The 24,024-nt window shown below is 42.2% G+C and overlaps 1 protein-coding gene across 2 annotated transcripts in view; it reads right to left on the minus strand.

The window, feature by feature from the left end:
• Positions 1-24,024, minus strand: part of ADCY8 (adenylate cyclase 8) — a 136,773-nt gene that overhangs the window by 26,176 nt on the left and 86,573 nt on the right. Inside the window, exons 6-8 of one of the 2 annotated variants that reach the window (XM_042465717.1) lie at positions 22,233-22,391; positions 15,427-15,697; positions 3,031-3,228 (exon numbers count right to left, since the gene is read on the minus strand). In XM_042465717.1, coding sequence (XP_042321651.1) covers positions 3,031-3,228; positions 15,427-15,697; positions 22,233-22,391 — 628 coding nt within the window. The remainder of the gene's footprint in view (positions 1-3,030; positions 3,229-15,426; positions 15,698-22,232; positions 22,392-24,024) is intronic. The other variant, XM_042465718.1, reaches the window with a different exon arrangement.

Below are 24,024 nucleotides of genomic sequence, written 5' to 3' on the forward strand. Positions count from 1 at the left end.
TGACTGGCTAGTTGGATGAATCCAATACTGGGCTAAAGAGATCAACTATCTGACTTAATATAAAGAACATTGTTCCTATCTTCTTACATAAGGCCATTTCAGTGCCACTCACCTCCTACCCCATTTGTGCACACACACTCTGTTCTTGGGTGTGAAAGAGACTATTTTCAAAATCACAAGTGTTGGTTCCTTTTTTTGAATGAAAAGATAAGTACAACCTGCAGAAGGTGAGGGTGGTGTTAAAATGGGGTATGGATGCTGGACATCCTGCAGTTGCTCGTCCCCTGCTTTTACAGTTGTGTGGAAAACAGCACAACACTGGGAGAAGCTTTCATGACACTCTACACATATTGAGGTTCCCTCTTCCACACAAGTATTAATGGTATAGGATCTCTGACCTCTTTTTCCTGTGGCTGTTCTATTCTGAAGGCTGCTTCAAATATAAGGCTGCCCTTCCCTAAAAGATGCTACTGCCATGGTTTCCAAACTCAGGTCCTCCAGATGTTTTGGACTTAGAATCACAGTTGGAGGAGACTTCAAGGGCCATCCAGTCCAACCTCCTGCCATGCAGTAATACACAATCAAAACAGTCCTAACAGATGGCCATCTAGCCTCTGTTTAAAAACCTCCAAAGAAAGAGACACCACCACACACCAGGGCAGTGTGTTTCAGTGTTGAACAGCTTTTACTGTCAGGAAGTTCTTCCTAATGTTGAGAAGGAATCTCTTTTCCTGTAGCTTGTATCCATTGTTCCATGTCCTTGTTCTCCAGAGCAGCAGAAAACAAATGTGCTGCATCTTCAGTATGGTATCCTTTAATATAACAGGGCTATCATATAACCTCTTAACTGTCTCTTCTCTAGGCTAAACATACCCAGCTTTCTAAGTTGCACCTCATAGTTGGAGCAATATATCATGGTTTCCAGACCTTTCACCATTAGATTGTCCTTCTCTGGACACATTTCAACTTGTCAACATACTTTCTGAATTGTGGTGCCCAGAGTAGGGCACAGTATAACAAGCGAGGCCTGACTAAAGTAGAATAGAATGGTACTATTAATTCCTTTGATCTAAAGACTATACTTCTATTAATGCTGCCTAGAATCTCATTGGCTTTTTAAGCTGCCACACCACACTGTTGACTCATGTTTAACTTATGGTCTACCAGGACTCCTGGGTCTCTTTCACATGTACATTTTTCAAGCCAAGGTTCCACCATCCTATATTTTTGACCAGCTCCCAGAATCCCTGGCCATTGACTCAGTTGGCTGAGGCTGCTGGGAATTAAAAGTCCAAAACATCTAGACCAGAGTTTAGGAACCATTGTGTCAGTGAGTCCCATCAAGCCTGAATGCAGTACAAAAACAGAAAGGAAGAGGATGCTTGGGCTGCAGTTCTAGAATTCCTCCTCATCTTTGTAACCCCCACCCCCAGGAGCAGCAATACCTGTATTTTTCAAAAACCAATAGCACAGAAGGTGAGAGACAAAGAAAGGGCAGGTACTTTAAGATCCATTCCTGTCCCAAAACTGGGACCCGCTCTATCATAAGGCAGAGTGAAATAGATGCCTTAGGTGATAAATGCTGGGAGATGAGGAATGTCAGCAAACTGTGCTAGCACCAATTTTAGGGTTAGGGACCACGCGGCAATCGCACAGTCCCTAGACCTAATACGTGTGAGGGCAACATGATGATGCGGCCCCGCCCACATGTCACACATGTCGGTGATGTTGCAGCTGCGCCACGTCCAAATGGCGCGGCGCATATATCATGTAACCATGCCATCCTACAGCACTTGTGGCATCGCAACGGTGCAGCAAACTGGAGCTGTTTCCATATGCTCCTTTTTTGTTAAGCAGTGGCACCGCAACATTTGGTTGCTGTGGTAACGCTGCGTGGCAATGAGTAGCGGCTCCAGCCTGCCTTTTTCAGGTGGTGTGTACCGCACCTTAGATTGCCTGCAAACATTCTATATGGCCTGTTCTACTGTTTTAGCATCCAGAGTCACACTAAACATTTCAGATGGGGTTATACACTCTATGACTGCTTTAATCACAGCTACTCCTCAGGAATATCAGTGGCAGGTAGTTGTTTCTATGTCAGTACAAGCAGTAAATCTGTTTCATGAATTTCAAATCAAACACTTTGAAGGAGCTGTCCTATTCTTAAAGCAGATTTGGTTGCTTGGAGAGGATCTTTCAAGTTCAAACTAAAACCCAGAATATATTTACTGCTCCACTGACATGAGAACAACTAGAATCTACTAGGGAAGAAACAAATTAAGAGAGTATGCAGAATTTCTTTCTTGCCCATTGTTTCTGTCCTATAAATTTCTCACTCAAAGAGCGTTTTTATCATTATATGGGGGTTAAATGAATGTTTCTAAAGAACAGTATTTACTTCTTCCCCATTGCATTCACATTTCCCAAGCTGATACCCTACAGATGTTTTAGACTTTAACTCCAGAAATTCCTGATCACTGGTCACTGCTGGCTGGTAATGATGACAGCTGAAGTCCAGAATATCTAGTGGGCACTATTTTGGGGAAGGTTGGTCCCAAACATCATCTTCAGAAGTGTCTTTTCCTCTTTCAAAAGGGATCATCAGGTTAATATGGAGTTCTTTCCATTGAATGTTCATGGACATTCCAAGAAAGCCATCTACTGTATCACAAAACATTTACCACAACAAGATATAGCTATCTGCCTACTTATCGAGAAGCAAAGTGGTAAAGCATTTTGTAAGCCTGGTCTCTGTGGGTTTGCCCCCTCCCTTCATCATCATGCCTTTGCTGTCTTGAAAAGCTTAGTCACTTTTAGAAGGGATTTCCCGGCTGTGGAAATGAGTCATCACACTTAATACATCTATAATAACCACAGTGTATGTGAATAGCTTTTTAAGATTAGTCTTGAGGAGCAGGGGGAAGATGGCAAATCAGAAAGGAAAACCACAGCAATTGTTGTCTTTACTAATTCACTGGTCATTTCAAGACAGTTTGAGATGGCAAAAAGCATCTATCAAGACCCAGCTACCTTATGCTCCAGGCTAGAGTCCTTAAACATCAGGGAGAAAGGCTTGATATGCTCTCTTCGCAATTTATCGCCACTCCGCAAGTCGATGGTGTGCTCTATTCGCTTGTTAATTTCCTCAGGCCCAGACTGGACATGCAAAGCTTGTGCAAGATGGTTTGGAAGCAGATTTATTGAATTTCTTGTTAGGGCAGCCAGAGTCTAGGGGAAAGCACATGCAAAAAGAATAAACCTGCTAGTCCCCTTTGGAATAAAAATGCAATCTTTTTCCCCTCTCTTTCTTTCTTTCCTTGTTTTTTTTTAAGAGATCTTGTTGCATTTGCAAACCATAACAGCATTCCATGCAATTCATTCATCCCAGATGACCAAATATTTTTAGAAGGAGACATCTGAACCACAAAATGCACAAAAGTAGAATAGGGCAATTGCTTTGATGACATGTTTGGAATGGGCTTTGAGGTTCTCATGGTAATTCCATCTATTCATCCATTCAATTTGGATAGGTTTTTTTGTTTGTTTGTTTACATTGAATCAGTAGCAGGTGATGGTTCCCATGTCAGTGGATCAGTGAATCTACTCAAGATTTTTAGTCTTGCTACAGGGCTCTGCACTTTAGATAGCTTCTTTGAAATTATCTAAGGTGGAGTGGATTCACCATTGTTCTGACACAGAGGTCACTGACACAGAGGTCACAAACTGCCACTGCACTGAACTCCTATTCACACTTTTCCAGGCATACAGCTATCTATAATTTCAAAGCATACAGCTCTGTATAATTCTGCACCTGGAAAAACCCTTTAAATTGTTTTCCAAAGTAGGGGCATTTCTAAAATGAAAACAGAATCAGAAGAACTGCAACAGAATGTACAAAAAGATTTCTCCAAAGGAAAGGGTATATTCACATGTGAGAGAACTGTCACAGTGTCACCTCAGTTCAAAGAGATGTTTTTATGCTCAGATACATATATGGATAACTGTCAAATGACGATGGTGCCTTCATTTCAAGAGGTGGCATTGTCTTGCAGTGCAAAGGAATTAGTGCACACATGCTGCATCGTATTCTGTTAGACTGAATGAGAAGCTGTCCCAAGTGGAGGAGGGCCACCTGTGTATCAGAATTCATGGGAATGTAAGAAGACCCTTAAGGGCTAAGCCAAAGGCCTTTTTAACTACTCACACAGTGGCCAACAAGATGCCACCAATAAGATGATCCAAGGGGAAGCCCACAAACATGATATGGAAAAAAAAAATCTGACTGCTCATGTTTCCAAGCAACTGGTACTGAGAGACATATAGCCACTGGTACAGGAGATAAAATGTAGCTATTATGGCTGAGACTTTTTCTCCTCCATGAATTCATCTAATCCCTTATCAAAGCCATCTGAAGTTGGCAACTATAGTCTAAGCCATGTATCCATGGGAGGTGGAGTGGAGGGGTGGGGTATGTTTCCAGACTTACCACAGATAGCAAGAATCATGGATAATGGCAAATGCTATATTTGTGCAGTTGCCTAAAGGGTAAATAAGTAGACTTTACTTTATGGATATGTAGAGAGATCTTGTAGCACCTTTGAGACTAACTGAAAGAAAAAAGTTGTTAGCATGAGCTTTCATAGACTTAAGTCTGCTTCCTCAGATGCATGTGGTGGATGTCTCTCTGTACCTGGGCAAGTTTCTTGAAGAGGTTGAAGGATTTCTACTCCATTTGGCTAAATGTAGTGTTTCCATATTGGTAGCCTTCAAAGATATAGCCCTGTTAGTCTGTAAAACCTGTATGCGAAGAGATCTTGTAGCACCTTTGAGACTAACAGAAAGAAAGAAGTTGGCAGCATGAGCTTTCATAGACTTAAGTCTAGAAAGCTCATGCTGCCAAATTCTTTCAGTTAGCTTCAAAGGTGCTACAAGATCTCTTTACATACTGATTTTACAGACTAACATGGCTATATTTTTACTTTATTGGCTACAGGGAACAGTCAACTCCCTTGTTGCCACAGCTCCATTGGTTGCTGGTCCATTTCTGGGTGCAATTCAAAGTGTTGATTTTGACCTATAAAGCCCTATACAGCTTGGATCCAGCTTATTTGAAGGACTGTATCTCCCTTTATGAACCCAATAGAGCTATCATCTGGAGAGGCCCTTCTCTCTCTCTTGCCACCCTCTCAGGCTCATTTGGTGTGAACAAGGCAGAAGGCCTTCTCAGTGGCTGCTCCCAGACTTTGGAACTTCCCCCCTGAAGAGGCCAGGAGGGCCCTGTCCTTGCTTTCTTTCAGACAACGGGTCAAAACCTTTCTGTGCTATCAGGCTTTAGGGTTTGGGCTTTTAATGCTTTGCAGTTCTAATGTTGGTATACAATCTTTAAGCATTTAAATAAGGTCAGCCTTCCATATCCATGGATTCTTTATCCACAGATTAAACCATCCACAGTATAAAAATATTACACACACACACACATATTCCAAAAAAACAAATGTTCATTTTGTCATTTTATATAAGGAACACCATTTTACTATGCCACTGTATTCAATGGAATTTATGCATCTATGGATTTTAGTATCTATGGGGGGGGGGGGGTTCCTGGAACTAAACCCTAGCAGATACTAAGAGCTCACTGTATTTTTTATGTTTAGTATTTTAACATAATAAATTGTTTGCTTTTAAATCTTATATTTATACTTTTCTTAATGTTTTTGTATTGTTTAAATGTGTATTATTTTATATATCATGTTAGCCACCTTGTGTCCCACTATCAGGAGAAAAGCAGGATAAAAAATGAATAAAACAAATAAAACAAATAAGTACTTCAGGAAGCAAAATGCTTTGGGCTGCTCCAGATAGATACATAAAACCAAGAATGTCATACAAGTGACACCAGCTGAAATGTCCCCTTCTACATAAGTGTTAAAGATGTAGGAAAGCTATCATCTTTTACATTTGGTGAGCTCACTAGGTTAGGCTTTATTTCCATATTTGTTAAGTAATTATTTCACCTGTGGTGTATTTTTTTGCTTTTTGGAGTCTACATGATTTCTATAAAGTTGGGGAGGGAGAGGCAGGCTTTGAAGAAAACACCAAATGGTAATGAAAACCTTGAATGCAGAAAAAGTTATCCATTATATGGGCTTAAAGCTTGTATAAGAAATGATCCTGTGGGTGCTTTAATATGGAATATTGCTCACGCAGAGTGCCAGTTTTCCAACATATAGTCACAGTAATCATTTCTGGGAAGCTGCAGAATCATAGCAGATCATCAGAGCCAAAGCTAGGGTTAGGCAGACTGAGGCAACCACCTCAGCAGCAGGTAATAGGGGGCAGCACTTTGGTTGTCCCTCCTCTGCTCCTTGGGCAGTGCCCCACAGGGACTACAAGGCTGCACCTGCACTGCAGAATTAATGTGGTTTGACACCACTTTAACTGCCACGGCTCAATGCATTAGAATTTTGGGATTGGTAGTTTTGTGTGATGTTTAGCCTTTTCTGTCGGAGATCTCTGATGCCATAACAAAGTACAAATCACAGCATTGTTTATTTATTTTATTTTTACTTTATTTTTTGCAGTGCAGAAACAGCTTGAGCTGACCAATGGCTCTCAGGCAGATCTGTCATAGGTATCACAGGAAGGCTAATTGTCACAGGTATTGCCAGTTAGTTGAAGTGGCTGGCTTCCATCTCAATTGAGTGGTGAATCCAACTTGGATTTTTACTCTAAAGGAGCTGTCCTAGAAATAGGATCAAGCTCCTGGGATGCTCCACTAAAGTACTTCAGAGTGAAACTCAAAGTGAATTCACAACTCTACTGTCATGGGAACCATTGGCTGTCATTGGCATCCATACACAGAATAGACGATTCTGTATTTGTTTCCTGAACAGCAAATGGCACCCGCTATCCAGAGATCGGAAACTTTACTGCTAGATCTAATGCATTAATATTAAACCATTAAATAGATGTCAAATAAGACACATGAACCTAGTTTTTTTATTTAATTCATTCACTGAATAAATTACTATTTTGTAAAAAAAATGTTTTTTTACTACGTATTTAAAACATTAATTTTAAATAATAGTGCTTTAATACTGCTTGTGCCACTATTGGGTCTAAGTGTCCAGTAGGCTGGATAAACAACAGCCTTTGCTATGTGGTTCAGAGGTTCCTCACTCACCAAATGACAAGCTCCCTTGAAGCAAAGCGTAAAGCAGCTGCTGCCCTTATTTTCTGAAAAGCCATTGCTAATAGCCACTAATGTTAGTGCCATTGATTCCAGCAACAACTGGCCACTTTAAGATGCAGAGATCACTTTTAAGTTACTTAAAATGCAAATAAAAATTGTTGTTGCTGTGTCCTTTCACGTAGTTTCTGACTCATGACAACCTTATTACAGGGTTTTCTTAGCAAGATGTGTTCAGATGGGTTTGCCTTTGCCTTCATCTGATGCTCAGAAAAAATGACTTGCCCAAGACCATTCACTGGGTTTTCATGTCTGAGTGGGGCTTTAAACTTTGGCATCCAGAGTGGTAATCCAATGCTCTGGTCATTAACATTAAAATAGTAACAAGTAACAAGCAGGGAAGTAACATGTCATCACTAACTTTGCTACTTTTAATGCATTGCTTCCATGCTGTGAAGAACAATATGTGCTCAGTGCAGTTTCTGAATCCTCCTTCTTTCCCCAAATTTCCTAGTGTCATGTTGCCAAATTCAGACCATTTGGGTGAAAATGGGAATGGCCACAGTGGGCTTCAGATAAAAAGAAATCACAAATCTCTATTGTCTCCACATGTGATTAACTACTACATTGGATGCTGACAGTTAAACAAAAGTCAATAATGGCCCATTCTGCACAGGCAAAAAGTACGTGCCACGCATGTACTAGGGTTAGAAAGGGGCGTCCTTTCCAGATGCCCCTAACCCTAGTACGTGCTCGGCATGTACAAAATGGTGGCACCTGTTCTACATGGGCACTGCCATCTTGACATCACGGACGCCTAGCATCTGCACGTCGTGCAGCGTAAATGATGCCGCCAGTGCACCATTGGCATTTTGGGGTACCATTTCCGCAGCACAAAAAGAAGCCGCTTTATTTGGCTTCTTTTTGTTGCATCCGAGAATCGCGCAGTTTGGCCGCTGTGGTTCCCGGACGCAGCAACCAGCGGCGCCGGCAGACCGCCCTTTTTGGGCAGTCTGTAAAGCGCCAGAATTCAGCAAATACATGCTGAGATGAAGTGTTGTATGTTCCAGATGCAGAAAACCTTTGCCACATTGGCTTGTTTGGTAGATAACCTTACAATGTTGTAGAGGATTCTGGGACCAAGACTCATGAACATGTGAAGATGTGTTATATCAAGTTAGATCACCAGTATAATTAGCTCATTGTCAACACCAGCTTTGCCCAGTCTTCTAATATCCTGACGTTTTTGACTCCCACCAGCCCCAGCCATGGCAACAGTCCCAGGATTTATAATATAAACATCTGGAGGGAATGGGATGTTTGGGGAAAGCTGCTGACAGTAACTCTCCAGAGATCTTTTCCAGCTTTACTGGAGATGTTTAGGTTGAACGTGGGACCTTCTGCATGCAAAAGAGAGGTTCTATTACTCAGCTATAGCTTCTCCATCTTACAGGGTATTGTGTAGTGCTCTTTGAACTTAACTGTTAACTTTCAGTTCACTTGGTGCACCTGTTAAAGTCTTAACAGGTGCACCAAGTGATCTGAAAGTGCAACCTAGGCTACTCTTCTAAGAGTATTTTAAGAAGCAATAGGTAGATATGGGTAATTATCTTTCCAAAGCATTTGCCCTTGAGGATTAGTCTTAAATGGATAAATTCTAGAGGGATACCAAAATTTTTTGGAACATAGTACAAAAACACTGCTAAGGATGATGTTGGAGACATAATACTGAATTTGTATTGCTAAACCCCAGTACAGGCAGGAAGTCTATTGTGTGACTTTAGGCTAATGAATCTCCTTTACCTTTTTACAAACAATAAATCCAGACAGAAAACACTGCAAGGAGAAAGGAAGCAGGATCGTAGCAGCTGATCCCACTGTGTATGCATTAATCTGAAGGTTGGGAAAGATTCCACCATGATATGGTGAGGAATGCGTGGTCATCCAGCCTCTGGGGGACTAATTGTTTTATATTGTGCTTGGTGGCATGCTCAGATGGGGAGTCTAGGTCTGTAGTCCAAAAAGAAAATTTTCTAAATCTATCCATACGCTGTTGGGTGACATACAAGAAGGGATGACTGCAGATGCAGTTCAAATTGTCTGGAGGATGAAGTATTTCTCAGCCCTGCCATATGCCTAATACACATATATAACATAAAGAGACTCCTCCATCAAGCCTTTGTCCAAAAAAAGTGCAAAAGACAGGAAGCAATAATAAAACACATGTTATAACAGCACAACATGGAAGCATAAGTTATAAGCACAACTGAAAGCCCAGTAATAAAGGACATAGACATATTCAGCTGACTAGAATCACTTCAACCAGAGATCAGCTTTCACGTCAAAAAGACTTTCTGCATAAAAATGTCATTGGTGCTTTCCAGACCACCCAAAAGGGCAACATGCAGACGCTAAGTGTCCGCTACGTCAAGATGGCGGCACCCATGTTGAATGGGTAACGCCATTTTGTGCATGCTTGGCATGTACTAGGGTTGGGGGCGTCTGGAAAGGACGCCCTTTCTAACCCTAGTAGGTGCCGCGCACATACTTTTGGCCCATGCGGAACGGGTCATTGTCTGCCAGTAGAAGTACAACACAGGAGGGATTTTCAGAATCTGGGAGTAGTCATCAAGAGCACCAGCTAGGAATGGGTGGAAGTGAGTGCCCAGGAAATAGGTGCCCATTGACAAAAACCACCTTTCTCCTCCTCCTCCACTACTGCTTGATCTGAGATTTGTTTTCCTATCTGTAGACATAGAGACACACAACAATTTCCTGTGACTCCAGTTAGTGCCTGGAGACCTGGCAAATGGGACCGCCCGACTTACCGGGCTGGTCCAATTGTTGTAGTCTGAGGGCAGGGCAGCCTTTTCCCCATGTCATGCGGGCTGAGAGCAGGGCCAAGCACAGGGCTGGTCTGGGCTGCCGGGCCCAGCATGGCAGTTCAAGACAGCGACGGTGCTTCCAGCCAGCTAGGGTCTCCAACTCCCAAGGTCTTCTGGGAGAGGAACTACATAAGTGCCGTGCTGTGGCTGGCTGTGCCACTTCTACTCTGGCCAGGACTACAACTCCCAGAATCACCTGGGAGTGGAAGTGGCCCAGGATTGGTGTGCTGCGGGGGCTGCAGCACCGGGATTGGCTAGAAGGTGGGCTGCCTCCTGCCTCCTGATTGGCTGGCTGGCCTTTAAGGGGCTGCGCCGGCTGGCGCTCAGCAACATTTTGTTTGCCGGCTCCCACCCTCCCTCCCTCGCAGGGTTGGTGATTTGCTGTCACAACTTTCCTAGGGTGGCAGCATAGATCTTGGATCTGTTGGGCGTGGTTTCCTTTGCTGTGGGGCAGCTGATCACATGCTGAGGGTATAGCGATGTCGTCAATGCAGGGGCAGCATCAAGTCAGTGTTCCCCAGTGACAAGGGGCGAAGATGCGCATATGCGCATAACTGGTTCCCAAGGAGGCAGGGCACTTTAAGTCGGTTCCCCCTCTGTCATCCCGAGTCCTGGCTGTGACCAGGCAATTTGGTTCATTGACCAGCATGGGTTGGTGGATAGCAGATCCAGACCTTATGCTTTCGGTCCAACCCTCTACACTTATTTGCCTATTTGCCTGCTGTATTTAATAAAGTTGTGGCCTTTTTTCTGCCAATTTGTTGTCCGGTTGTCCAGTGTTTTTTTCCCGCCCTTCCTTTCCTTCCACAGCAACTGTAACTAGAAACACTTCGATCTAAAGGACCAGAAAAGATTCACCTGTTCTCTGCTCCTTCTGCTATCACAACATCAATATGGCACATATTAAAATGCAGAAAGACCTCAAGAACAACATACTGGCAACTTGCTCAGAATACACACACATATACACAGGCACACACAAACACAGCACACTATAAAATGGATGTTGCATAGAAAGAGAACACCAATGCCACCCACAAAGGCCGGAGATATTTCCCTCCCTCACCGACGACTTGTGAGGGTTGTGCCTGAGATGCAAAGGGGCAGCTAGCAAAGCAAGATCTCTGTGAGATAAAGGTTTAAGCCTAAGTTGTGTGGACATTTTAGACAAGGAGGACTAGGTCTGTCCAGAAAAGAAAATGAGGTATTATGTCATTAGGGATCTAACCAATGGAAAAGGAAGATAACTCAAGCCAATCTTCCTCCACAGTGACTCATCAGTCTTTCAAATGCAGCAGAAAGGTTGGTGGCTTAGGGCATTTTAACCTTTTCTTATTTAATTTCTGTAAGCAGACAGCCTTCACAAGGGATTTTGTGCCACAGTTAAAACAAACAGAACACCTCTCAGATCCTTACAGTCCTTGCAGCAAAGGCTGCTGAACAGGGGTGCAGGGAGCACTCTTATTTGAGCTGCCTGTTTGGGCTATATAAGCTATGACTGTAAAAACCTATGTATACAATTGGCATATGCAACAAAAAGTTATAGTGTGGAATGCTCATGAGGGGGTCAAAAAAAGAGTCATTTTTTAAAACCACTACTCCCACAACACAATTCCCACAGCTGGACTAAAGCCCCTCAGCTAGCTGGGAGATTTTGAGAACTGTCGCCCAAAGATGCAACTTCTCTAATTCTTTTAAGGACTCCAGTCAGCCATCTTCATTGTACTCCAGAATAAACTTAATTCTGTTCCTTCTTGACTACGTCCCTGGTTTTCTGTTCTTTGACATGCTATGACCACTCAGTATTGTCAGTCCAACTTGCATTGGTCCTTCCTTGTGTCAAATGATTCCTTTTGTACTTCTGCAACCTTCCTTAACCTTCCTTCAACTTTAAAACTCTTCCAAGGGCCATTTGCGTTGGTTTTACCCTACCCCTTCCCTTGCATTACCCTGTCCGTATGGGGAAGGGCTAAAGGCCTGATTCAGGTATAGACTGTCTACATGGGAAGGAAAGTGCCACAGTGAATCTGGGCTATCCCTGAGTGAAATTATATGCCTTTATACTTGAGAATTTTAAAAATTCACCATTTGCTCCTGGTCTTACCAAAAAATCTTGAGCGTCTGGAGTGTTTACACACAGATGATTTACAAAACTTTAAAGTGGGTCATTAAAACACAGACTTTCAAATGCTTTCTGTACCTTTGCTCAGTCATAAATCAAAATGGAGACTCCAGTCAAGAAATCAGAAAAAAAGACTATGGTGCTTTCAAGACCGGCGCTTTGCGCCAGACTGGATACATGCTAGACGCCCCGCAACCCAAGCACGTACCTGCGGCATGATAATGGTGGCACCCTGTTTACACGGGTGCCGCCATTATGATGTCATGGCAGCGCCGCAGCCAAACAATGCAGCGCAGGCGTGATGTGCTCGTGCTGCTGCAGGGCACTTGTGGCGTCCTTTCAGTGGTGCCGGAAGGAGCTCTGAAACAGAGCTCCATCTTGGGGAGCGCCTTGTTCCTGCAACCACCAAACGGCTGCAGGAACGAAGCTGGGAGAAAGAGGCTGAATGCCCTCTTTCTCCCCTGGCAGCGGCTCCCGGGTGGCTCCCAGGTGACTCCTGGGGTGTCCTGGGGCATGAAGTCCCAAGAACACCCTTTTCAGGACCAGGGAGGAGTGGCATTTTGCTGCTTCTCCCTGATCCCGAAAAGACCAGACTGGGGCCTCTGGGCTGCCATTGTGGCTGCCCTGGCCCCAATACGTGGTGATAAGGGGCGGCTGCAGGCCACGCCAAATGGGCTGTCTGTATCCCGCCTATGACTTGGAATGGCAGTTATGCAGGAATTACATAAGATTCTCAAGTATAAAGGCATATAATTGAAATCTAAAGTCAGGATTATCCATGTCATAGCATTTCCAGTTTCTATGTACTGTTGTGAAAGCTGAATAGTGAAGAAAGCTGACAGGAAGAGAATCAATATTTGAAATGTGGTGCTGGAAGAGAGCTCTATGGATATCATAGATTTCCAAAAAAATAAACATAAATACATAAATAATACAAATTAAGTTAGATGTTAAGTGTTAAGAGTTGTATTACAATGTATTTGAACTGGAGAAGGAAGGGAGGGGAATCAGAATTACAGAGCTGGAAGTGAATACAAGTGCCAGTGAGAAGCTTTACAAAGCCTAACACAACCTGTAACCCAAGATCCCTTTACAAAGAAACAGAAATTATGGAACTTGCAACCATTTGCTAAGAAATCATATGCTCTGCTTTCAAATTATTTCTCCTCTTTGACAACAATAGACTTTTGCTCCATAAATTACAGATTCTAAATTACTAACTTTTGCTCCCTCTCCACTAGGGGAGAGGTGCAATCTGAAACACACTACCACAAACTATCTGAAAAATAAATGATTTATAGAATCATAGAAAACACTATCATAGAGTTGGAAGAGAGCACAAGGGCCATGTAGTCCAACCCCCTTTTAAGGAATACACAAAGCACTCCCAACACATAGTCATCCAACCCCTGTTTAAAAACCTCCAAAGAACCTCCACCACATTCCAGGCAGCATATTCCACTGTGGAATAGTTCTTACTGCCAGGAAGGCCTTCATAATGTTTAGGTGGAATCTTTCCCCCCCTGTACTTTGACTCCATTGCTCCATGTCCTAGTTTCTCAAGCAACAGAAAACAAGTTTGCTTCATTTTCAATATGATGACCTTTCAAATATTTAAACAAGGCTATTATGTCATGTCTTAACCTTCCCTTCCCCATGCTAAACCTACCTAGCTCTCTATGGGGCTGTGCAGATCACCCCTAAGGGGCAGCCTGCAACCACCTTAAGGTGTGCCAGATTGGGGCCCTGGCAACTCCATGCCACAGCCCTGATCCAACCTTTCCAGGGCACAAAAAGGAGTCGCAAAAAGCAGCTCCTTTTGCACCCTGGAAAGGACACAATAGCTGCGGCACTGTGGCTTGAAGGCACTCCTTTGGTGCTGCAGACACAGCGCCAGAGAAGCACTGTGATGCCACACACTGTGTAGTGTGGCACATGGCATCACAGTGCTCTGGGGGCGGAGCCAGACATGCATCGTGTAGATGCTACACCCCGACTTCACCCCCAAAGCTGGCTGGTCTGCACGAGCCTAAGTCACTGTTTTTAGAGTTTGGTGGTTTCCAAACCTTTCACCATTTTGGCCTCCCTCCTCTGGACACATTCTAGCTTGTCAATATCCATCTTGAAGTGTGGTGCTCAGAACTGGACGTAGTCTTCCAGGTGAAATCTGACCAAAGCAGAATAGACTGGTACTATTACTTTCCTCCAATGTAAACACTACTCCCATTGATACAGCCTCTTGTTCAGCTTGTGGAGCAAAGAGGGTTTTTAAAAAGAAAAGGAAAGGGTAGGGGTGTATTTCTTTGTTAAAAGGATATTAACTTAGAGCAAGCACTTTGGAAAATATGGGACTTTTATTCCAAGTGTCTGGATGGTACCAGGTTGGGTAATCAGAATTGAGGTCACCATGTAAACAAATAAATAAGATTACATTGGGTGGGGGTATGCATACTTTATGCATCGAGGCACACTATGGGGAAAGGATCACTACTGATCTAAATAAATAAATAAATAAATAAATAAATGTTTCACTTTCCAGTGTTTTAGGGTGGAATGTAAACTGGCTACTCAGTGAGCTCCTATCCAGACTAAAGCCTAGTTCTTACACAAAACAAAGTTTGATGATAAACCTGTGTCTTCACTGTACTGCTTCATACTAGGGCACACACAACTGAATGCTCCTTCATATAAAACTAAACAAATAAATACTTGTATATAAAAAATTAGAATTTAGGGAATCTGAATTCTAGCCTAGCATTAATTTTCTATGTGCAGAGGAACATATCTATATGTTGATACCTCTGCAATTTAAAGTGTTACAGTCCAGTCACAAATCAGTCACCTCATCTGCTACTTGTGAGAACAAAAACTGGCCAGAGTTCATTTGTACTGAAAATAAACCACATTTTAGATGCCTGATGACTGCCTGCAGCAATTTATGCAACTCCTGGGTCTTTTAATGCTATATGAACTTGACTGAAGTTCTGATTCAATTAACACTCTGCTGTGTGTGACATTTAATTTTAGTAGGGAGATGGGAGGAGATCTTGGCACTTTCTGGATTCTTTTATGTAAGTTAATTCTGACCTGCAGTGGTTTGTTTAATCATCTGAAGTTCATGTTAGAGGAAAGGTTAAAGTGGAAATTGTTTCCTCCAAAGCTTTTGTAATGGAGATGCAGTAAAGCATGCACTTATAGCAGGTGATGCTAGGAAGGCAATTTGGACTTACATGCTGCTTTCCTACTATGTTGTCAAAAGGAAGCTCAGGGCTCCATGATCCTTCCGTGAATGTTGCCCCACTGTTTCTTCTGTCTGAAGCAGTGACTGCCTCTTTGACAATGTCTTCAGGCAGCATCAACAAATTTTCCTCTGGCTGTTTGATCAAGTAGGTCTCGATGTTGTGCTTTCTCAAGAATTCATTGCGTTCCTTGCCGTGCCCTTCTTCAACTTTATAATCTCCATTTAAACAATCTAGAGTAGACTTGGAAATGTGGATTCTCCTACAGACATTTAAAGAAATAATAAAATTAGTAGAGATGATGCTTGAGTATAAAATACTGAATGTCAAAAGGGAGATCTGAAGGTCGCAGTACACACTTAACAACACACCTGAATACTCTAGTTAAGACTGACAGCCAGCTGGCCAGTCAGCCATGCCCTCCTCAAGAATACTCCATTCCCTTTTCCTGCCCTTTTGATGGTTTGTCAACAGGGCATTCAGCTCTCTGTGATTACTGAGCATACGAATTCTTCACAAGACCATGGCGGGGTGGAATGGGGGTTTAGGCCATTCAAATTTGTATTATTGCAAATTTCAGGGTTACTATGAATATGCAAATATCTTGCTTTTGTTTTTCACTGGCTTTGTTTTTAGCCATATAGCTGTAGAGCAGGGGTAGACAATATTTTTGAGCCGGGGGCCGGGTTGCTGTCCTTCAGACAACTGGGGGGGCTGAAGCCAAAAAATAAATAATTAAATATTTTTTTTAAAAAAAAACATTAAATATATAAGTAAACCAGGACAAATGTAGGACAACATTTGCAAATGGAAGACACCTTTTTTAAAAAAAATGGAGGACATGCGAAAAAATTTGCTGATTTTTTAAAAAATGTTAATATAAATGCATGTTTCTGAGGCTTCTATAGACAATTGCCCCCCAAAGGCCCTGGCAGCAATCGGCAGCAGGACTGGGCTGGGGCCGGTCCCAAGGCCTCGCCAGGCCACATCCGGCCCACGGGCCGCAGGTTGCCTACCCCTGCTGTAGAGTTTGTTATTAATTCCACCCACTCCTCGAAGGGATCATAAATCTTTATCAACAGCCCTGGGAGCTGTAGTTTTGTGAGGCATTTAGCCTTCCTTGTCCCACAGTAAAACTACAATTTCCAGAATTCCTAGCACTAAGCCAGGGCAGATAAAGCAGTATCAAACTGGATCATTTCTGTAGTGTGTTTTCACACCAGGATGATTGGCAGAGCCTTGAGGGAGGGTGGGGCTTTGATACCCTCCATGATAGAGACCAGAATTTTCAATATCAGCAAGGTCCATTGGACTAAGCTGAGGCATGTGATGGGAAGCGGAGTCAGTATATAAGGACAGTGCACCCCCCATCCTGCCTCTTTTCCATGAAGCAGCCCACCCTCCCACCCTAAATGCAGTATGAACTTTGTTGGTCGCTTCGGGGCCGGGTAGGAATTTTCTCCCCTTTTCCCGGGATTTTTTGCCTACCCCATACTGTGTGCTGGGACTGGTGATTGGCTTTGGGTGGCTGTTAAATAGGTTTCACTGGCCCATATGGGGTTAAAGAACTGTTTGGTACGCACCATTGGCACCCCTTTGTGGTGAAAGGTTAGGCTCTTGATCAGCTTTACATGTCAAGGGGCATGGAGTTGTGAGAGAACCTGCCTTTGGGGTAGACATGGGGGTTTTGCTCAACCTTACAAATTCGTGGGGGTTTGGGGGAGAGTGCCTTATGTTTACCTTCCTAGGGCTGGACTGAGGATGCAATCCGAATCATCAGATTTACCTCGGGTTTCGGTGTTTGTGCCCAAAGGGAAGGCTGAAGAGGAAGTCTAGGATTGACCCTGGCTTCAGCTGGACCCGCACCAGGCTTTTCACTTTAATCAATTTGCTCAGAGTTTGAAGTTAAGGTTGAAGTTCAAGTGCTTAGCTTTAAATAGATTATAGGTCAAATAAATGCCCCTTTATTCATTCAATTTACGTGTCTGGTCTCGTTATTTCATGGTTGGGTATCAATTTGGACCAATAGTTAATCCTGAACTACTTCACCAGGAGTTGCATATCAAATTATATGGAGCTGGGTTAGTATTTTTAGGGCTGTAATCTATAATGGTAATTGCTGAGCAAACATGTTTCTAGATGGACTTGCTCACACAATGTACCAGTATGACACCAATACACACAACACAGAGAGGCAAGATTAGCTATAGATCTGTCAAATAAACTGGCATTGCTGTCATTAAATGTGTGAAATGGCCCTTATTGTCTATCTACAGGTTTCTACTTTGGTTTGCCTTCTTAATTTTCTAACCTATGGTCACTCATAGCTTTTTCTGATTAAAAGTTAATAGCTAAAGTAGGGCTAAAGAGCAAAACAGATGGAAGAGTCTAGCCTGAGAGCCTCTGTTCTGTCCAGAATTCTGTAAGACCTGGATGATTAAAAACAACAACTCCTATTGCAAGCAAATTGGAAAGCCAGCTGTCAGATGTGTTTGAAGATGCATCTAAGCTTCTGTTCATCTTGAGGTCATGTCTGGAGACTAAATGGATTGTGGATTCAGCAAATCCATATCCACACCAAGATTCATACCCCCAAAGCACTTCATTTTTGCATCATTTTGAATTTCTAGTCTTAGAAGGAAGCCACCATGGTAATCACCACATTGTCTGAGTGGGACTTGTAAGGAGCATCCAAGATCAAATCTTCCCTGTTGAGTTCATACAGTCAGGAATGACCTGAGGGGGATTTTCAACTTTGAGAATCCCCCTCAGGTCATAAGCCTTTTGGCCCTTTGGTTTCAGCCTAAATGTCTTAAGAGAAATAATTCTGAAAGGAATCCATACTAGAGGATTATTGTATATTGTTTGGGGGCCCTAGTTGGCTGAGATTTCATAAATAAATAGCTTCATTAATAATCTCTAACTTATAAAGCATCCCAGTTAACTATGTGCTAATTGCTGTTGAGTGTATCAGATATGCAAATAATGTTTTACTCAGGTTCAGTGGTAATTCATATAATCATAGCCAATTTTGCCAAGGACTAAATTAAATTGCAAATTACAACAGAGATGCATAATGAAATTGAACTGAATAGCACTGGTGCTACAAAGGGGGTCTATGGTTACAGAGAACTCCCTTGTTGAGTTTGTTTCAATTCAAACTCCTGATTATGACCTATAAAGTCCCATGCAGCTTAGGCCCAAATTATCTGAAAGCTCACATCTCCCTATATGAGCCTGCTTAAATTCTAAGACTCCCCAGTGGAGGGTTTTCTCTTGGCCTCACCACCTTCACAAGGAGGTCTGGTGAGGGCAGAGAAGAAGCCTTCATGGTGGTTTTTTCTAGGCTGTTGAACTCACTATCAGACCACCTGACCTTGTGTAAGAGACATCTTCAGACTGTTGTACAGCTCTATTGCATTGCCACTCGATTATGAGTTAATTTTTAAGATAATTGTATTACTTTTATCGATGTGTTATTATTTATATTTGATTTATTGATGTCCGTATTTTAGTGGACTATAATCCCACCTCAATCCACCTGGGATAGGCGGGTAAATATAAGCAAACCATTATTATTATATTAAGGGAGCTTCCTCCTTTCTCTTTAGGGGGAAGGCAAAGACCTTTTTATCTGGACACGCATTTTGGGATTAAGTGGCTATACAGAAGAGTCTATAATTAACTTACATAAAAGAATCCAGAAAGTGCCAAGATCTCCTCCAATCATGGAGCTTTCTTGGCAAGATTTTTTCAGAGGAGGTTTGCCTTTGCCTTGCCCTGAAAGTGTGACTCACCCAAAGTCACCCAGTGGGTTTGAGGGCAGAGCTGGGAATCGACCCCTGGTCTCCAGAATCCCAGTTCAATGCTCAAACCACTAAGCCATGCTAGTCACCATAATTCACAAACTACTTGAAGGCACTCAACAATGCCAACAATTCTTTACACCTCCAAATCTTCTTTGAGGTGAGCATTATGATGCTCACATTTTGAATTCAAACTCTAGAAATCCAAGGAATCACTGCTTCCTTCTTTCCCAATGAACTGGAAACTGGAAACTGTTATGAAAAGGAACCATAAGTTGGTTAGGATTTTCTGATGTTATTTATGCAGAGCCTGAAGGAATCATTACTCAGGTATTCTTACACGGGTAACAACAATGTCAAAAGAAGTTGCTGAAATCTATTAAGTATATTATGCACACAGATGGGAAAGCACTATATACTGAGCATTTTGATTAAGATAAATACTGTTAGAGCTTTTTGCAAAAACAGGTTTCTGTTCCATCAACAGAAAGATTTCTGACATACAGAGATCAATGACATACAGCAGGGTTTTGCAGAAAGATACAGTAATTTGCTCAGGGATATGAAATGTTACAAAGAAAAATGGACATAGCTCTGAAGAGACAATCAAACAGTCCAGTATTTTAGCTGTTTTCTACTTGGGATATAGGTACAGCGTTATATGTGTACACTATGCAATTATATCTACACTACAGACAAAACCTTAAGAGACACAACTTTCTTACAATAATTAGTGAGAATACTTTGATACTGTCTTCCTGTCTCTTCCAGATCTATGAAAATTCTCTGCTTGAGAGATTTCAAGGCCTCCTTCAGAGGATTACAGTTTCTGGGGTTCCCTGAGGGAAGGAAATTGATATTTAATCTGTTTGAATATTTGGTATACATATGCTCACCATGGTTGAAATTCAAAGATGATAAACCACAGGATGGCTTCAAGGATTATTTTAACTGAGACTATATAAACAGAGGGAGCCACAAATTGACTTCAGAATAGGAATGGGAATCATGCAACACCCAAGATGTTGTTAGGCCACCATTTCTAGCATCCCTCACCACATTGCTGTGCCAATTACAACTGTTGGAGCTCCAGTCTTAATAACATTTGGAAGGCAGCATACTTTCCGCCTTTGCTTTAAAACAATGATAACAAAGATAATGTGCCCATTAGGGTTGCCATGTCAGGAGCTAGGGACAGCTCCTGGTGATGTAACTGGTGGAGATAGCAACTTCACATGTCTCAAACTTTATTATTGTTAGAGCACACTTTGTCTCTCTATTAGTTTAGAATGCATATTTGTGGCAATTTCCTGTTTATGTGTTTACACAAACCTCTCTCTTCCTGGAGCATGTACACATCCTTTGTCTCTTAGAAACCCTTCTCACACTGTGCCATACTTGCCTCTCCCTCCATTAAAGATGCAAATGAGAAACTCAGACCTACTTTGATCTAGCATAGACTATCTACTTCTTTCTACCCACCTCAAGAACCTGAATCTATGTATATGATTTATGAACAAGACTGTGAATAAACAACCTTTTATGCACTTTGAAACTAAGGGGCTTGACAGACTACCTGGGAAAGGCGGGCTGGAGCTGCCCCCCCTTACTGCACAGCATTGCTGCAGCAACCAAATGGCATGGCACCACTGCACAGCAAAAACCTACAGTGGCTCCTTTTTGCGATGTCGTTAAGAGCTGCATTGCAGCTCTAATGATACCACTTCCTTTTAGACACTTGTGGGCACTGACATGCCCACCGTTATCAATACATCCCCCATGTGGGTGGTGCCACTCAAAAATGGTGCCACCCACACTTACTAGGGCTTGGGAGCGTGTGGTTGGTGCATGCTCCCGTGTCCTAGAATCGCCACCAACACACCACAAAGACCTTTTTACTAGGGTAGGTAAACGTGTGGGTGGTGGAGGACAGTTCTTGCATTTCTAATCTTCTGCCTGAATGCAATTTAAATGTCTGCTAAAGAGATTCACCAGATCTGAATTGTTTTAAACTAAACACATCAGTAACAGTATGTAGGACCATTAAGAATGACACCTTATACATCAACCAGTTATTCAGAACACGTCATTCAAAAATAAAATAAAATAAAATAAAATAAAATCTAACAAAGAAGACAAAGGAGGAAGGTGAAGATACAGTATCTCTGGAGAGTCTATAGTGGCTTTTCCAAAGCAAACCTCAGCAGTGGGGCCCAACAGTACACAATAAAATAAATAAATAAGCTCTTCCTTTTCAGAACAGTGCTGTCATCATGAGATCGCTTTGCTGACTCTGGGCCCTGCATTTTGGAAACTCTAGTGAAAATAGCTAAGAAGTTTAACATAGGGGTTGTCTGCATGGGCCAAAAGGTCCATGTTCCGTCATTTAGATGACACAGGTCAAAACCTTGGGGCCAGGATCGGGCCTGACCCTGCCAAACCAAATGCAGATCCAGTGTATCTGGCCTGATCCTGGAGTAATTTGGTCTCGGTTTGACATGGAGTTTCCTAGAAACTCTGTGGCAAACCCCGGCTGTTTGTACATCCCACCCCCATATTCCTTACCTTGTTGCACTGTCTGTCGCCCATACTCAGAAGCCCCCAGTTGCCATATCTGGCATGGAAACAGGGCACCTGGCCACATGGGTGTGAGCGACTGCATGGCAAGGTTAGGAACACATACCAGTAATGGGTCCCAGGTCAGCGTGGAATGGTGTGTAAACAGCGTCATGTTCCCAAGCTGACCTGGGGATCGACCCAGGTAAGCACTGGGGCTAGAATAGCATGAGTTCATCCCATGCTATTCTGGCCTGTCTGCTCAGCCGCAGAATCAAACATTTTGATTACACATTGACATGGCACAGCAGAATACAAAATGGCAACATTCACTCCAATGGACTAAAAAATTGGTAAGACTCAAAGTGTTAGGAAAGCAAATTGATTCAACATTAGTGCTTACTTATTACTGTACTTACACACACTTATACTTACCCAGGGATTCCACCTGATTCAAGTTTATTTGCAATGTCTACGTCCCAAGACCAGACATCAAACTGCCACTTCCGTAGACCCAACACACCACACAGCACAGATCCAGAGTGTATTCCAATTCTCATATCAACATCATGCTTTGTCCTTGACCTTACATACCTAAAAACAAAAACAAAGCAAAACCCCATCATTATCTTTAAAATGTATGTAGGGGTTTGGATTACATCTTCTAAAATCATCCTGCTAGCATGGGATTTAGTGACAAATGTTTTTTGCATGGTGCAGGAAAAACCATATTTTTTCTTTCAGCATTACACATGTCACTGCATTTGTAGGCCTATATATATTACTCAGTTTGTATCTTTTCCACCCTCTACAAAATCTATTTAACATTTATATTTTGAATGTAGCAGATGGGAAGAATGATGACTCTGTTTTACCACCACATGATTAAAGTTCATTGCACAGAAAAACAAGGGGCCACTGTACACACTTTTTAGCATGTGTAGATCATGGATAAGTGGCATATACATAAACTGGCTGAATGACAGCTTGGAAAGCTTACTTTTTTGAACTATGACCTCTGGCATATCATTGCCAATAAAACAGGATTCTGGAGGCTGCAGTCGAAAGAAGGTAAAGCTTCCAAACTCTGACATCATTTAGAAGTGATGGAATTCCTTTTAACATTTATTTTGGAAGAAGGAAGCAAAATAGGGATGACATGAGCCTTCGGCTTCAAACTGCAAACTTCCTCAATTCATAAATAAATAAATAAACTGATCCCTTTGTGAGGTAGGCTCACATATCTTTTAGTTGGTTATGATCAATAAAATAAATCAATAAACAAACAAACAAATAAATAAATACAATTAAAAATGGGCCATGACTGATAAAGGCAGATCCAAGTAGCACCAATATCCAACTGTCTCTACCAATCTCTTTTTTTGTTTTCCCTGTGGACAAATATGACTAACTGGATGAAGAAAGAAGCAACAGGAAGTGGGGAATGCTCATTCCCTGCCAGATGTAATGGTACCTGTAGTTTTTTTTAGTTTTTAAGCTCTCAAAATGTCAAGTTGCTTTTCATGTGGAGCCACTACTGGTTTTCATATTTTTCATATGAGGTTTGTTCATACCGATGTGAAATCAAAGGCTTTCCTGGCCCACATCCATAGTTTTTCGTGGGTTTTTTGGGCTATGTGGCCATGTTCTAGAAGAGTTTATTACTGACATTTCACCAGTATCTGTGGCTGGCATCTTCAAAGAATGCATTTTCTGAAGATGCAAGCCACAGATGCTGGCAAAGCATCAGGAATAAATTCTTCTAGAACATGGTCACATAGCCTGAAAAACCCACAAACATCTTGTTCACACCCTTCGGCACTTCAGAGATGAAAACCGGGCATGTGTGGCCCAACAAACATCCAAGTATGGTTAAGATGGCAGAAGTGATTAATGAGAAAGACAAGCTAGGACAGTCTATGGCAGTTTGCTTTTGCCTGAATCTACTGAGAAGGACAAAATTTTGTCCCCTCCTCTCTTCTTACCTGTTGACTTAATTAAGTGCAAACTACTTTTGTGCTTTGAACTAAGTTTGCACTAACTGACGTAAGCTAAGGACAAAGGGAAAATGGGACGACAGAGGAATAACTGGATCACTTTGGGACAAAGTATTCTTTTTAGTGTCCAGTGCAGCCACTTGCTGTCTGTCTGTCTGTCTGTCTGTCTGTGTGTCTGTCTATCTATCTATCTATCTATCTATCTATCTATCTATCTATCTATCTATCTA

This window comes from Sceloporus undulatus, chromosome 4 (assembly GCF_019175285.1).
Source record: "Sceloporus undulatus isolate JIND9_A2432 ecotype Alabama chromosome 4, SceUnd_v1.1, whole genome shotgun sequence".
Taxonomy (NCBI): Eukaryota; Metazoa; Chordata; class Lepidosauria; order Squamata; family Phrynosomatidae; genus Sceloporus; species Sceloporus undulatus.